We start from the raw sequence: 15,535 nt of genomic DNA, 5'->3' as shown, positions 1-15,535 counted from the left end.
TAGACTTCTGTAGTCACATATGCCCGTGTACAAGCCCATGTCCACATGTGTGTACACACATACATGCAGCAGATAAGAGACAACCGCACTATGGTCGGGCACGGTGGCTCACGCGTGTAATCCCAGCACTTTGGGAGGCCGAGGTGGGTGGATCACCTGAGGTCAGGAGTTCGAGGCCAGCCTGACCAACGTGGTGAAACCTCGTCTCTACTAAAAATACAAAAATTAGCTGGGCGTGGTGGTGGGCGCCTGTAATCCCAGCTATTCAGGAGGCTGAGGCAGGAGAATTGCTTGAACCTGGGAGGCAGAGGGTGCACTAAGCGAAAATCATGCCATTGCACTCCAGCCTGGGCGACAGAATGAGACTCTGTCTCAAAAAAAAAAAAAAAAAAAAAAAAAGAGAGAGAGACAACTGCACTTAACCTTGGGGAATTCCTCCTTGTCATTAGAGATAACAACACAAAAATAAGTCATAATATGACGACTCAAAATCACCAAAATTAAGGCCAGAAAAGAATTTCTGTGAGACAAGAAATGGGCAGCAAGGGGTTTTGGGGGGTGGGAGAGGAAGGTCTTTTGGTCTGGACAAATGCAGCAGTAACAGGAAAAGGAAATCTCTGGCTCTGGTGTTGAAAACAAGATACTTCAATAAAAGAACAAATCCTAAGACTGGGGGCGAAAGAGAAGCGTTGGCACAGGCCAAGGGGAGTTACTTCTCATGCAGAAGGAAATGTTTCACCAGGCATTGCTTCCCCTAGAAACTGTTGATTTTACTTTGTGTTTCCCAGATTGAAAGACAAGAAAAAAGCTGAAGTGTTGTCTTGGTGCAGATCATGTCAAGACACCACGGTAGTGTCCATGTTAGAAGGTCACACTCAGTGTCCATACCACCGGGCCAAGCCTTGGGACCATCTGCTTCCCACTACCCTCAAGGTCCTCACCAGCTTGTTGCAGTCCTGGAAGACGTCACTGGTGAGGATTCTACAGGAGGAATCCACCATCGTCTGCTTCATGATGTTGTTATGGCAGGTGGCAGGGGATGAGTCCAGAGGCACCTAGGAACCAGGCAAGAGATAGGCCAGCCGTCAGCTGGTCAAACTGGGGTTATTCAGCCCAGAAGGATCCAAGAGACCCTCCTCCCCACCCTGCAGCCGCCTGAAAGTCATACCACCCACAACCCCCCTTCTAGCCCCCATGAGAACGGGGACAGGGGGACATTCCAGGAAGCAGGCTCTCGGGCTTTGTCCACACACAGACCCAGACGTACTTTTCTGGTGTCAGCACACTGCGAGCTCACTTTCCAGGAGTTCCCAAAGTCCACGGGGTCTTCCTCCACTTGGAGGTTGCTGCTGGTGAGGTCATTGTTCTGGATGCCATCAAAATTCCCACACAGGCCACACACTTTCTCCTTGAGAGACAAGTTGAGGGGATGAGCACCGTCAAGCCCAGGGGCATGCTCTCCGGCTCGGGGGAAAGGGGAATGTGCCTGGTGGCAATGGAGGCAGAGGGCATTCAAGGAAGAGGAGGAGGAACAGGACAGAGACTCAGAGGAGGTCCGAGGTGAGCAGCAAAGCCCTGCTGTTGCCAAGACCTATTCCTGAGCTTCCTTGCTGGCCCCATTTTATTTAAAGCTATGGAAACAAAGAGAGGCAACATGCCCATGTCGCATAGTCAGCCAAAGGCAGAGGTGGGAATCAGGCAGCCTTGGCCCTGAGATCACTGGTGGGAACTATCACTGTCCCCAACAAGCGTAGAAGCAGAGGGAGGAGCCAGGTACACTGCTCCACCAATGGAGGTGTAGGGATCCAAGGAGGGAATGTTATAGAACTGCCTACCTCTGGGCAGGTAAGTCCCCTTGCCTGGAGAACTGCAGCCTGTTCAGACCAGACTGGGCAGAATCCTGCTCTATCATAAATGTAACCAGGAAGATATGTCTCATCTGTCTCCATGTTCACCCATCATGGAGTGCAACATGCAACGAGTTCTGAAAAAGTAGTTACGAATGAGTGAGAAACAAGTAAAAACTACAGAAAGAGGAGGGATAAGCACTAGTGTTCTGTAGCATCACAGGGTGACTATAATTATCAACAATTTATTGTATATTTTCAAGTAGCTGGAAGAGTAGATTTTGAATGTTCCCAACACAAAGAAATGGTAAATGTTTGAGGGAATAGATACACTAACTACCCTGATTTGATCATTACACACTGTATACATGTATTGAAATATCACACTGCCGCCAGTAAATACATACAGTTAAATGTCAACTAAAAATAATAATAAAATTTTTTAAAACTACAGAAAAAACTGGAAATATCTGGCCTGAAGAAGAAAAGGTGCTATACTTTTACAACATACTTAGAGCCCTGGTATTGAGACAAAGAGAAAAAATGTATTCTACTCTGCTTCAATAAGCAGCATTCGGCTTGGTACAAGGGATGTAAGTCACCAGGAAACATAGAAGAAGAATGTTCTCACTGTTGGGCAAAAGGCCAACGATCTTCCCATGGCCGAGAAGCCCCCATGGTATGGCTACTGCACCTCCCTGCCCTCATGAACTACCATTACCCCCAAGTCCCTCCTCTGCAGCCACACTGACCTCCTTGCACAACCGCTGCAGACACCTACCACCTTAGGGCCTCAGCACGTGCTGTTCCATCTGCCTAAACTCTCTCCCCTAGATACTGGCATGACTCATTCCCTCCCTTACCCAAAGACTCTGCTCTTACATCCCCTCTTCACAGGGCCCATCAGCCCAAACTATCTATAGTAACATTCCCACTAGGATATAATCTGCACCAGGATTATGGAAGGCAAAACAGTGGTTCCCATGAGATAAAGAGTTTATCCTGGATTATCCGTGTGGGCAGAATGTCATCACAGGGTCTGATCAGAGGGAGGGAGGAGGGTCAGAGTTCAAAAGGTGCTGTGACAGACAGAAGCAGAAAAAGAGAAAAAAAGTGGAAGATGCTACGTTGCCAGCGTTGAATATGGAGGATGGGGCCACAAGCCAAGAATGCAGGCAGCCTCCAGAATGTAACAAAGGCAAGAAAAGGGACCTCTCTCAGAGCCTCTAAGATGAATGCAGCCCTGCCCACCAATTTTAGCTTTCTGACCTCCAGAACCATACGATAATAAATGTGTTGTTTTAAGCTATCAAGTTTTTGGTGATTTGTTATAGCAGCAATAAAAAAACAAATACATGGAAGACACATACACACACACACACACACACACACACACACACACACCCCTAAACAAAAAAACCTTTTTCCCCTGTCTTTTTCCCCTGCTGTATCCGCAGCGCCTAGGACAATGTTTGACACATACAGGAACTTAGTATTTGTTGAATAAATGAATGAATGAATTGTTAATGCTTTCTGGGACTGAGATAGGCTGCCACAGAGAAGTGAGAGCAGTGCTGCCTCAATGGCTTGTACAAGCTGAAAATGGATGGTGTTATCAGGGATGCTGTGGAGGCCATTCCTGCCTGACTACACCAGCGGCCAGAGTAGCCAGAGCCACTTGTCACATACATGCCACTTAAAGAAATCATTCAAGTTCCAACAAACTGTTGGACCCTAAATAGTGGAACCATTCTCAAAAGTTGGTTATTAGCAATTTTACAAATAGCTCTCAAAATGTGCTGGCCCATGACTCAATGATAAGGCAACACCCTAGAATAGTCTGCAGTGTTATAATAATATTGTGCATGATTGGTTTGCCACTTTAGGTTAAGAAACCTAAAGAAAAGTTGATATTGTCATTCAGATTCAGGAAATACAGAGAATACCACAAAGATACTCCTCGAGAAGAGCAACCCCAAGACACATAATTGTCAGATTCACCAGGTTGAAATGAAGGAAAAAGTGTTAAGGGCAGCCAGAGAGAAATGTCGAGTTACCCACAAAGGGAAGCCCATCAGACTAATAGCACATCTCTCGGCAGAAACCTACAAGCCAGAAGAGAGTGGGGGCCAATATTCAACATTCTTAAAGAAAAGAATTTTCAACTCCGAATTTCCTATCCAGCCAAACTAAGCTTTATAAGTGAAAGAGAAATAAAATCCTTTACAGACAAGCAAATGCTGAGAGATTTTGTCACCACTACGCCTGCCTTACAAGAGCTCCTGAAGGAAGCACTAAATATGGAAAGAAACAACCGGTACCAGCCACTGCAAAAATGTGCCAAATTGTAAAGACCATCGACGCTATGAAGAAACTGTATCAATTAATGGGAAAATAACCAGCGAACATCATAATGACTGGATCAAATTCACACATAACAATATTAACCTTAAATGTAAATGGGCTAAATGCTCCAATTAAAATACACAGACTGGCAAATTGGATAAAGAGTCAAGACCCATCAGTGTGCTGTATTCAGGATACCCATCTCACGTGCAAAGACGCACATAGGCTCAAAATAAAGGGAGGGAGGAAGATCTACCAAGAAAATGGAAAGCAAAAAAAAAAAAAAAAGCAGGGGTTGCAATCCTAGTCTCTGATAAAAGAGACTTTGAACCAACAAAGATCAAAAGAGACAAAGAAGGCCATTACATAATGGTAAAGGGATCAATTCAACAAGAAGAGCTAACTATCCCAAATATATATACACCCAACACAGGAGTACCCAGATTCATAAAGCAAGTCCTTAGAGACCTACAAAGAGACTTAGACTCCCACACAATAATAATGGGAGACTTTAACACCCCACTGTCAATATTAGACAGATCAACAAGACAGAAGGTTAACAAGGATATCCAGGACCTGAACTCAGCTCTGCAACAAGCAGACCTAATAGACATCTACAGAACTCTGCACCCCAGATCAACAGAATATACATTCTTCTCAGCACCATATCGCACTTATTCCAAAATTGACCACATAGTTGGAAGTAAAGCACTCCTCAGCAAACGTAAAAGAAGAGAAATCACAACAAACTGTCTCTCAGACCACAGTGCAATCAAATTAGAACTCAGGATTAAGAAACTCACTCAAAACCGCACAACTACATAGAAACGGAACAACTTGCTCCTGAATGACTACTGGGTACATAACGAAATGAAGGCAGAAATAAAGATGTTCTTTGAAACCAATGAAACAAAGACACAACATACCAGAATCTCTGGGACACATTCAAAGCAGTATGTAGAGGGAAATTTATAGCATTAAATGCCCACAAGAGAAAGCAGGAAAGATCTAAAATCGACACACTAACATCACAATTAAAAGAACTAGAGAAGAAGAGCAAACAAGTTCAAAAGCTAGCAGAAGGCAAGAAATAACTAAGATCAGAGCAGAACTAAAAGAGATAGAGACACAAAAAACCCTTCAAAAAATCAATGAATCCAGGAGCGGGTTTTTTGAAAAGATCAACAAAATTGATAGACCACTAGCAAGACTAATAAAGAAGAAAAGAGAAAAGAATCAAATAGATGCAATAAAAAATGATAAAGGGGATATCACCACCGATCCCACAGAAATACAATCTACCATCAGATAATACTATAAACACCTCTACACAAATAAACTAGAAAATCTAGAAGAAATGGATAAATTCCTTGACACATACACCTTCCCAAGACTAAACCGGGAAGAAGTTGAATCTCTGAATAGACCAATAACAGGCTCTGAAATTGAGGCAATAATCAATAGCCTACCAACCAAAAAAAGTCCAGGACCAGACGGATTCACAGCCGAATTCTACCACAGGTACGAGGAGGAGCTGGTACCATTCCTTCTGAAGCTATTCCAATCAACAGAAAAAGAGGGAATCCTCCCTAATTCATTTTATGAGGCCAGCATCATCCTGATACCAAAGCCTGGCAGAGACACAACAAAAAAAGAGAATTTTAGACCAATATCCCTGATGAACATTGATGCAAAAATCCTCAATAAAATACTGGCAAACCGAATCCAGCAGCACATCAAAAAGCTTATCCACCACAATCAAGTCGACTTCATCCCTCGGATGCAAGGCTGGTTCAACAAATGCAAATCAATAAACATAATCCATCACATAAACAGATCCAAGGACAAAAACCACGAGTATCTCAATAGATGCAGAAAAGGCCTTTGACAAAATTCAACAGCCCTTCATGCTGAAAACTCTCAATAAACTAGGTACTGATGGAACATATCTCAAAATAATAAGAGCTATTTATGACAAACCCACAGTCAATATCATACTGAATGGGCAAAAACTGGAAACATTCCCTTTGAAAACCAGCACAAGACAAGGATGGCCTCTGTCACCACTCCTATTCAACCCAGTGTTGGAAGTTCTGGCCAGGGCAATCAGGCAAGAGGAAGAAATAAATGACTTCCTCATTTTCTAAATGAATACCGCAGAGACAGCAGAGAGAGACAGTGGGTTGCTAATCAGGGAGCAGAAAACGCTCCAAATGCCAAGTCCCCAACAAGATGAAGCAAGAAAGCCACTGACCTGGTATGTCTGCTTCAGGACCACGGAGATGCTCAGGTGGCGGTCCCAGACCACGGAGAGGGCTTTGCCCAGCAGCAGAATGATGTACCGGCCAGACTCCACCACCTCAAAGTGAGTCTCATCCTTCATGGGCCTCTTCACATTCGCCTGGAGGAAGACAAAGCAAGAAATCCAGAAGGATGAAAGGCAGGCTCCACAGCCAGATCCTCCCTCCACTCTACACCTGCCCATCTGTCTCTAGTGCCCACGAGTGCAGGCATCGCCACACCTCCAGGACCCCACCAGGACCCCACCTGCCCTGCCACTGCATCCCTGCAGGGCCAGCTCCACGCCAGAACATGTCTGTGACCATCTCACCACCATCACTCTCCAGGCATCCATGACCAAGAGACGGTAACAGAGGTAGCAGCAAAATCATGATTATGAAATTAAAGTACTATGAAACCAATGAGCAGAAGACTATCCATCACTTCACAAAAGGTATTTTATTGACAATTAGTCATTAAATATAGTGGTCTCCTAGATAGGTTTTCAACATGGCAATGATTTTAAGCATCTCTGGTCAATTGTTTAAAAACCTATTCCTCTATAAAAATAAGCAGTACACTCTCACCTTTCTTGTATCCCACCACTTCCCCCTCCCCAGAGCCACTGTCATCAGGAGACAGAGCTGAAGAAAAAGGAAACTGAGGTGCTCAGTGCTAGTGCTGGGAATCACACACTGCAGGTTCAAGAAGGGCTCTGACCTGAGCCTCTGACTTGGCCCATCCCTGCCAGTGCTGCACCCTGGAGGCCCATTTCAGCATGCATGGCGGACTCTCCAATTCATCACACTGAGGCTGAGGCTGAGGCTGAGAACTGCCATTACCCCTTTGCAGAGGTCCTCTCGTTAGTAACATATCACATGCAGAGCTAATCACATGTGCAAATATATCCCTCACATGTCTGCACACCTCCTGCTCAGCGTCATCACTGCCACTCTGCCCTAAATAGAGCTGGTCAGGAGTTGACACTGCTGACCCATAGTCACTACGTTATGCTTGCTAAGCAGTTTTCTTCCATAATGGTGAAGAATTCACCACCCATCCCCCTGATGTCAATGGTGGGTATTTGGAAGAAGGCAGAGATGCAGGCTGAGGACAGGGGAGAAAATGAAGATACCAGGACAAGTTTGTGCCCAGAGCCTGGGTCTCCATAGCACTCCATGTAGTCAGAGCAGCTAATCCAAAACTGTGGCCTGGGGATGACCTGCAACTTTAAACACGGGTTCCTGGGTCCCACCCAGACCTGCTGAGTCAGAATCTCAGGATGGAGCTCCAGGATCCACATTTTAAACAAGAACTTCTAAGGGAGTCTTGTGTACACTTATGAGAACTACTTTTTAAATTCTTAGTACACAAGGGACTAAATCAGTTTACTCCTCTTTTGAGGTCCTTTAAAAATGTCTATCTGGCTGGGCGTGGTGGCTCACGCCTGTAATCTCAGCACTTTGGGAGGCCAAGGCAGGTGGATCACCTGGGGTCAGGAGTTCCAGACCAGCCTGGCCAACATGGCAAAATCCCATCTCTACTAAAAATACTAGAAATTAGCCGGGCATGGTGGCATACACCTGTAGTCCCAGCTACTAAGGAGGCTAATGCAGGAGAATCGCTTGAATCCTGGAGGTGGAGGTTGCAGTGAGCAAAGAGATCACACCACTGTACTCCAGCCTGGGCAAAAGAGCGAGACTCCAACTCCAAAAAAAAATGTTTATCTCAAAAGAACAGAAAAACATATGAAACATATCCCATAACATCATCACTTCATACACACACACACACACACACACACACACACACACACAGCAAGCCTGGCTACCCTCCAGTCCCCACCCTACTCCAGAGGTGAGCACCGGTTCTTCCCACTTTGTGCAGACGCATGTGCACATCCTTCACACACAGTCTGCACTGTCGCTAAAATGGGATTGTGTCATCCCTATTGTTCTGCCACTTGTTCTTCTCATAAAATAATATGTCACGGTCAGTTGCAATCGCTCTGTCTCATCCTCTTTAATGGCTGTGCGTTATTCCATTCACACAAGTTCTAAATGAATGCTTGGAAAATGTTCCTATTAGGTGGCAGAAGCACAAAGCGGGACATGAGGGTGGAGGGGATGAGGCTGCACTTACCTCCCCGTCGAACAGCTCAATCTCTCCTCCCTCCACCAGGATGGTGACCCGTTTCTTGCATTTCACTGAGGGGTGGCTGCATCCCTCATTCCCCACTAGAATCCGAAAGGTCCCGGGGTTACTGCCGCAGTAATCCTGGGGAAAGAGGAGTGCCAGGAGAAGACCATTATCCCCACTGGCTCTCACCAGACCAGATGATTGGCATCTCTTCATCGCAGGCCTTTGAATATGTGTCACAAGATCTTGCCATGTCCGTGGCTGTTCATATGTGTCTCTGTGTGTGTCGAGGGGATGGGGGATATGCCCAGGTGAATGCCCTCAGGTGTGTCAGCCTCGCCCACGACAGATGAGCCAGGTGCCTGCAGTGAGTGGGGTGGGGGTGGAGAAGGAGGGGGAGGGAGGGAAGGTGACATGTGGCCTGCTTTGATGGATGCATCAGGCTCAAAGGCCTTGCCTAGAGCCCATTAGAGTCCCACTGGAGCCTTGCCTAGAGTCCCACCCAGGTAACTGGGACAGTTTGACCACAGGGCACTTTGTGGCTCTAAATTCTGGTTGAATCCCTCTGAATTTTTGGCCCAGAAATGGAACCAAAGATGGTTTGACACAGCTCCACGGGTCCTGAGCCACCAGGTCGAGATGAGTAGAGAGGATAAGGGAGCTCTGGTCCTTGTTGGTCAATTGCATAGAAAATAGGGCAAAAGGTGACACATTCCTGGCAAATACCTCCCCCGTGGTGGCTATTATTGTGGTGCGATGAAAAAAAAGATAAAACGTTCAACTTAGAAAAACAAAGGGGTGTCACCTGAACCCAGGAGGCGGAGCTTGCAGTGAGCCGAGATCACACCACTGCACTCCAGCCTGGCCACAGAGCAAGACTCCATCTCAAAAAAAAAAGAAAAGAAAAAAGAGGCCGGGTGCGTGGCTCACGCCTGTAATCCCAGCACTTTGGGAGGCCGAGACAGGCAGATCACAAGGTCAGGAGATCGAGACCATGCTGACTAACACGGTGAAACCCCGCCTCTACTAAAAATACAAAAAAAAAAAAAAAATTAGCTGGGCGTGGTGGCGGGCGCCTGTAGTCCCAGCTACTTAGGAGGCTGAGGCAGGAGAATGGCGTGAACCCAGGAGGCAGAGTTCGCAGTGAGCCGAGATCATGCCACTGCTCTCTAGCCTGGGCGACAGAGCAAGACTCCATCTCAAAAAAAAAAAAAAGAAAAAAGAAAAACAAGGTGTGAATCTTGATTCTGCCACGTATTGGTAACACTGAGCAAACCACTTACCTTTCTGACACACACACCCACACACACACCCATATACACACATGCACATGCACACACTCACACACATACACCCATGTACTCATACACACAGACACACACACATGCTCACGCATACACCCATGTACTCATACACACACACATGCACATGCATACACACATACACACACGTAGCCATACACACATACACTCACACACATGCTCACACATACACACACACACATGCTCACACATACACACACACACCCATGTACTCATACACACATGCACATACATACACACACACATACACACACGTAGCCATACACACATATACTCACACGCATGCTCATGCATACACACATGCACACATACATACATATGTCCATATAACACACACAATCTGACCTCTGTAAGATTCCATTCAACTTAATGGGATTGTTAGGTTAAACGGCTTTGTGTTAGGTTGATGCATGGCGAAGATTAAAAGAGGAAACAAGAGTGTAAGTGCTTTATTTGTTCTTATCTTCAGCTGAGATTTCTGAAAGAGAGGGAGTTAGGTCTTGATGATACTCCCCAAAGGAGGATGGCAGAAAGGAGAGGGGCCCCAGGACAATGCATCAGAAGACAACAGAACCAGCTGTAGGAAAAGAAAACAAGCCGCACACACAGGGCACCGTTTGGAGGGGGAATCTTTAAAACTGGTCTACTTGGGAAAGCTGGACTGGGCAGGGAAGAGCTGGGAGCAGTAGATGCTGACCGGCTGTCTGGTCCTTGCTGCACTGAATTAATTTTTTCCTGGATGTTCAGATTTGAAACGGGCTGGGTAGTTGTTCTGCAAAGCTGGTGTCTCCTTGTCTTTTGCTGCTGAGGCTGGGAAGCTTCCATATAGAATCTCCGGGAAAGCTCTAAAGGGGCGCATACCCCCTGGATCACAGGTTCCTTGCCTGGTCTGCATGCCCTGTGTCCCAGCACACCGCCTGCCTCTCTGGGCCAGCCCGGGTGTGAGGTGGGGACTGCGGAGGCTGCTGCTGGCTCCGCCCCATGCCCAGCGTGCTCTACACGAGTGGTCGGTCCACATTCACCCACGCTGCCTGACTCACCAGCTCCTGCAACTCAGCCTCTGGGGCTGGGGCTCCTATGGGTTTGTGGTCTTCCATTCAGACCACACCAAGCCCCCACCCCCTCCTCCTCCTGGGAATGGAGACAGAGGGACCATATTTGTTTAAAGCTTCACAGAGTACAGCGCCTCGGCTCTGGTGAGAAAAGCACTCATACTTCCTTGCTTACACAGTTGATGTCAACCAGCAAGAGAAACTTACAAGAATCCACACGGTGGGGAGTGGGAGGCGGAGGGGCTGCTGCCCACACTCACCGGTGAGGATTCCTGGACAAGTTCTCATCTGCTGAGCAGGATGACTTTCCTGTGTCCCATCTTCCCACTCCTCCCATTCTGAATTGTACCAAGTTAGACATTAAAATGGCGGAGAATTCCACAAAGCCATACCGTGGGAGGCAAACTCCAGGGGTCATTTCAACCATCCCCCCATCCAGGGCCACTGCGCAACACCTGCAGACTGTGCACTGCCCAGGGTGCTGGAAGGGAGGCTGAGCGGGACTGACATCCCAGCCCAACCCACTCCCTGAGCTATGCACCCCGACTGAGGCTGTGTCTACCAGAAGGAACAGACGCCTGTTTCTAATTCCACATCTGTGCTAATGTGGACTGGCAGTAGCCTTTCTCCCACACCAATCCTCAACAACAAACAAGCTTCTGTCTCGTTTTATAAGTCCCCAGGTGAGCAGAGGGAAAATGGACAATCACTTTGAGCTTCAAATCCCCTACCGCTTCGGGCACTTCTGTGAAGGACTGGGAAATACTCCAGTAGAAACCAGACCCCAGAGTTGTTTCCGCAGACAGACCCACAGAACCCAACCTGAGGCCACACCTCCCACCCCTCCTAGAAAGAGACAGCACCCTCTCCCCATCTCCCCACCTCTCACCTGCACCAGAACGTACTGGCACTCCCCGGGGAACATGTATTTGAGCCCGTCGAAGGTGAGGTAGTGGGCCATGCCGATCGTGGAGCACGTGGCGTCACACACATGGTCTGTGCAGTTCCACTTCCGGTCCCGACAGACACTAGGAGCAGTCATGGCAGGGATGACAAGTTGGGCACCTTGGGTTTGAGGGGCCCATCTGGGCAATGGAGACAATGAACAAACACAGAATACTCCGGGTGCCTCCCAACCCTCCAGGAAGCCCAAGGAAGCTGAGGACCTGTAGCGCGGAGTGTGGACTTCACAGGCCCAGCATGGGGCCCAGCAGGAGACAAGGAAGCCTAGTGGCTCCCCCTAAAACGGGGAAACTGAAGCAAAGAAGGGAAGGGGTTGTCCAAAGTGAGCCAGGCAGCCAGGGAGGAGGCCTGGATGCTCTTTAGGCCTCCTGTTATGAATTCGCTCAGCCTCACCCTGGAAGCCACATGTACCTGAGATGGGCCACAGGGTCCCTGTAAAACAGACACACTGATGTTGAAAGCCTGAGGCTAATGGGAAAACCAAGACAGAACAGCAGGAAAGCCCAGAGTCTGGAAAAGAGTGATGAAGCACGCACTTCTGCCAGGAGCGGTTCTGTGTGCATAGCTACACGTTAAGATGTATGTACCTACATGTTAAAATCTATAGTGATCTGCCCACTGCCACGTGTCCCACCCTGCCACCACCCGTAACCAGAGCTGACATCAAGCAGCCCACTTGTGCGTCAGAGGTAGTAAGCTCAGACCTCAAGCCCAAGAGACAGCCCTTTCTACCTCTGTCCAGTAGGCCTCTTTCCAAGGCTGTGCACAGCCACCAAGTCAAAGGCAGGGTGAATGAGCAGGGTGAGGGGTTACGTACAGGATGGCCAAGGAAAAGGGAGAAGGCAACCAGCCACCCTCACCTCAAACCACGCCGTTGCAAGCACACTCACGATGTGCTCATGGGCAGTGTAAGGCCTGCAAGGAAAGGACCCTCCAGGCCCCGTGCCCACCGGCAGCTTGGCCACAAATGCAATGACTGGTGGGGCGAGGTCCTTGTCTTCCCTGGGGCCCATCTCCCTGAACGGAAATGCAAGCTGAGCATTCCTAATCCAAAACTCTGAAGTCCAAAATGTTCTGAAACCCAAAACTTTGAGCACCAACATGACACCACATGGGTGGCTGAGAAGGTGACACCTTTACTTTCTGATGGTTCAGTGTACACAAAACTTTGTTTCATGCACAAACATCAAAAACACTAAATACACATTAAATATATATTTAAAATATTGTATAAACTTACCCTCGGGCTATGTGCATAAGGTGTATATGAACCATAAATAAATGTCATGTTTAGACTTGGGTCCCATCCCTAAGACACCTCATTATGTATATGCAAATATTTCAAAGTCCAAAATAATCCAAAATCCAAAACAGCTGTGGTCCCAGGCATTTCGGATAAGGGCTACTGTACTAACCTGTTGAATAGTGTCTATGCAGGATGGGCACAGGTGATGAAAAAGATCGTCCCCATTTTACAGATGGAGAAACCCAGGCACAGAGGAAAGGCAGAGAGTAACCAGGTTCCCACAGGGGGCTGGAGGCAAGTGCGGAAGGTCCTGTGGCCGCGTGCGCCCTCACTCCACCCGCAGGGCCTGGGTGCCCAGCGCAGCCCCTCACTGAGCCTCACCAAGTGTTGCAGCCAATCTTCACTGTTTCTCCGGGGGCATACTCCTTGCCCTGATGGAAGCAGGGACACCTTTCCAGGGCCACACATCTGTTTTCATGCCGGACCTAAGAGAAAAGAATCCAAAAGTCTTCAGGGCCACAGTGACCGATCTAAAGCCCTCCTCCAGCCCACTCCGGGAAGCGTTGTCTGAGACTTGAGCCTACGGGTAAGCCCCGTACTGGGACCGGCACCAGGACCAGGGCTGAGCCAGGGGGACAGCTTCCACTGCAGGCCAAGCCAGGACAGGGAGCCCAGGCCCAGGCCGGGGCTTGGCAAACATGGGTTCCCATCTACATGGCTCCTCCCTGTCAGCTAAAGACACTGACTGCCCTCTGCCCTGTCGTGCCCTGCTGGGGCACTGTAACCTGGACACTTTTGCAAAAGTACTTCAAAAAATCATGTCCACAGGCCTTGAAATGCACATACTCTTACACCCAGCCATCCCAAGGAAAGGATTTCTCCGAGGGAAACAGAATTATGGATAAAGATTGATGGAGAATTATTTATCATTGCAAAAAAAATTGGAAACAATTAATAGGAAAATGGCTAAATCCATTAAGGAATCGCCAGGCGCCGGTATCCTATGGTGCTATTACAATGGCCCTTTGGAAGAATCTTAAATGAAGTGAGAAATACTTATGCTGTTAATTTTTAAAATAGGAAGAAAAACTGTATATACATATGGTTCCAAATTTATACATATTTCACAAAAGACTAGAAGGAAATACAGAACCTGCCTCCAGGTGGTGAGCTGGGATAGGCGAGTGGGAGGATTTTATTTTCTTTTTCGGTTTTAAAATTTTTTTCCAAGTGTTCTTCAATGAGCATGTACTATGTTTATAATTAAAGAAAATGAACACTATATTGAATAAAATTAATATGTACTTAATACTCTGGAGGTGAGGGCCAAATATCGGGCATAAGTAGGAATCGATCAGAACTAGAGTCTGGGGGCTGGTCCAAGCCACAGGCCCTCTCCTGCCCAGTCTCCCGTATCCCGGTTCACTCTTCACGGGGTATGCTCTACTTCCCCATCCTCACCCCTCAGGAAACTACTTACGTGAGCATGTTGCACTCCTCAGGTCTGTTGGGGCTGAGGAAATAAAAGAACTAAGAACCACCAGCCCCAGAAGAGTCAGCCAAACCCACTCTGAGCTCAACATGCAGACACGCTTCTGTCCTGACTCCAGGGGGCAGCCCTGGGTGCCTGCCCTGGTGTGGCCTAGCCTTGGGGGCTCTCAAAGAGGCCTGGGTCACCACCAGGTGAAGGACTGTGGCACGTTGGCTCCAGAGCTCCCTGCAGGGCGAGAAGCTCCCAGTCTGGAGAGCTCCAGATCCACGTGACCCAGTCACTCCCCAGACAAGCCTGAGCTCCCAGGCCTGGAGCTGGACAAATCCCTAGGAACGGGGCAATCTTGGGCAGAACAAATGGCTTTCAAGGACCCAGGCTAGAATCGTATGTGAGCATGTGTGTGTTGGGGCGGTTGGGGGGAGGGAAATAGGAAGAATCCTTCACTACTTAATGCCACCTTCACCCAACTTCAGGAGGTGTTCTCGCGTCTCTGGAAGCCCAGCTGATGGGGCAGAATGACAGTGCAGAGCATAAGATGCAGGTTGACCCCACTCTTGGTAGCTCTTACCTCCAGGAACCACTGTTCTTGGGAGGCAATGAGCTTAGGCACCCAGTAGGGAAGATGGCACCTTGGTAGGAGCTGGGAGGGGCTGAAAAACCTCTCTCTAGCAGAGCATTCAAAGCCTCTGTCACAATTAGGGTTCATTTCCACGTCGCCCTGTCCAGTGTCAGCTCTGACTTAAGCCTGAGGCCCGCCACCTAGTGGCTGCTATAAGAATTACTGAGGCATCCCACAGATGCCTTACAGTCAACGGAAACCAGATAATATGCCTCCTTGTAGCAAATAC

General features: G+C 47.9%; 1 protein-coding gene across 1 annotated transcript in view; it reads right to left on the bottom strand.

Annotated features, from left to right (window-relative positions):
* The window catches only part of VWF (von Willebrand factor), a 180,302-nt gene that overhangs the window by 76,596 nt on the left and 88,171 nt on the right, over positions 1 to 15,535 (bottom strand). The window contains exons 19-24 of the mRNA XM_055280967.2: positions 13,577 to 13,680; positions 11,876 to 12,014; positions 8,616 to 8,750; positions 6,448 to 6,594; positions 1,268 to 1,408; positions 942 to 1,055 (exon numbers count right to left, since the gene is read on the bottom strand). Of these exons, the coding sequence (XP_055136942.2) occupies positions 942 to 1,055; positions 1,268 to 1,408; positions 6,448 to 6,594; positions 8,616 to 8,750; positions 11,876 to 12,014; positions 13,577 to 13,680 (780 nt within the window). The remainder of the gene's footprint in view (positions 1 to 941; positions 1,056 to 1,267; positions 1,409 to 6,447; positions 6,595 to 8,615; positions 8,751 to 11,875; positions 12,015 to 13,576; positions 13,681 to 15,535) is intronic.

Source organism: Symphalangus syndactylus, chromosome 5, assembly GCF_028878055.3.
Source record: "Symphalangus syndactylus isolate Jambi chromosome 5, NHGRI_mSymSyn1-v2.1_pri, whole genome shotgun sequence".
Classification (NCBI taxonomy): domain Eukaryota; kingdom Metazoa; phylum Chordata; class Mammalia; order Primates; family Hylobatidae; genus Symphalangus; species Symphalangus syndactylus.
This window is presented reverse-complemented; position numbering and strand designations above follow the sequence as displayed.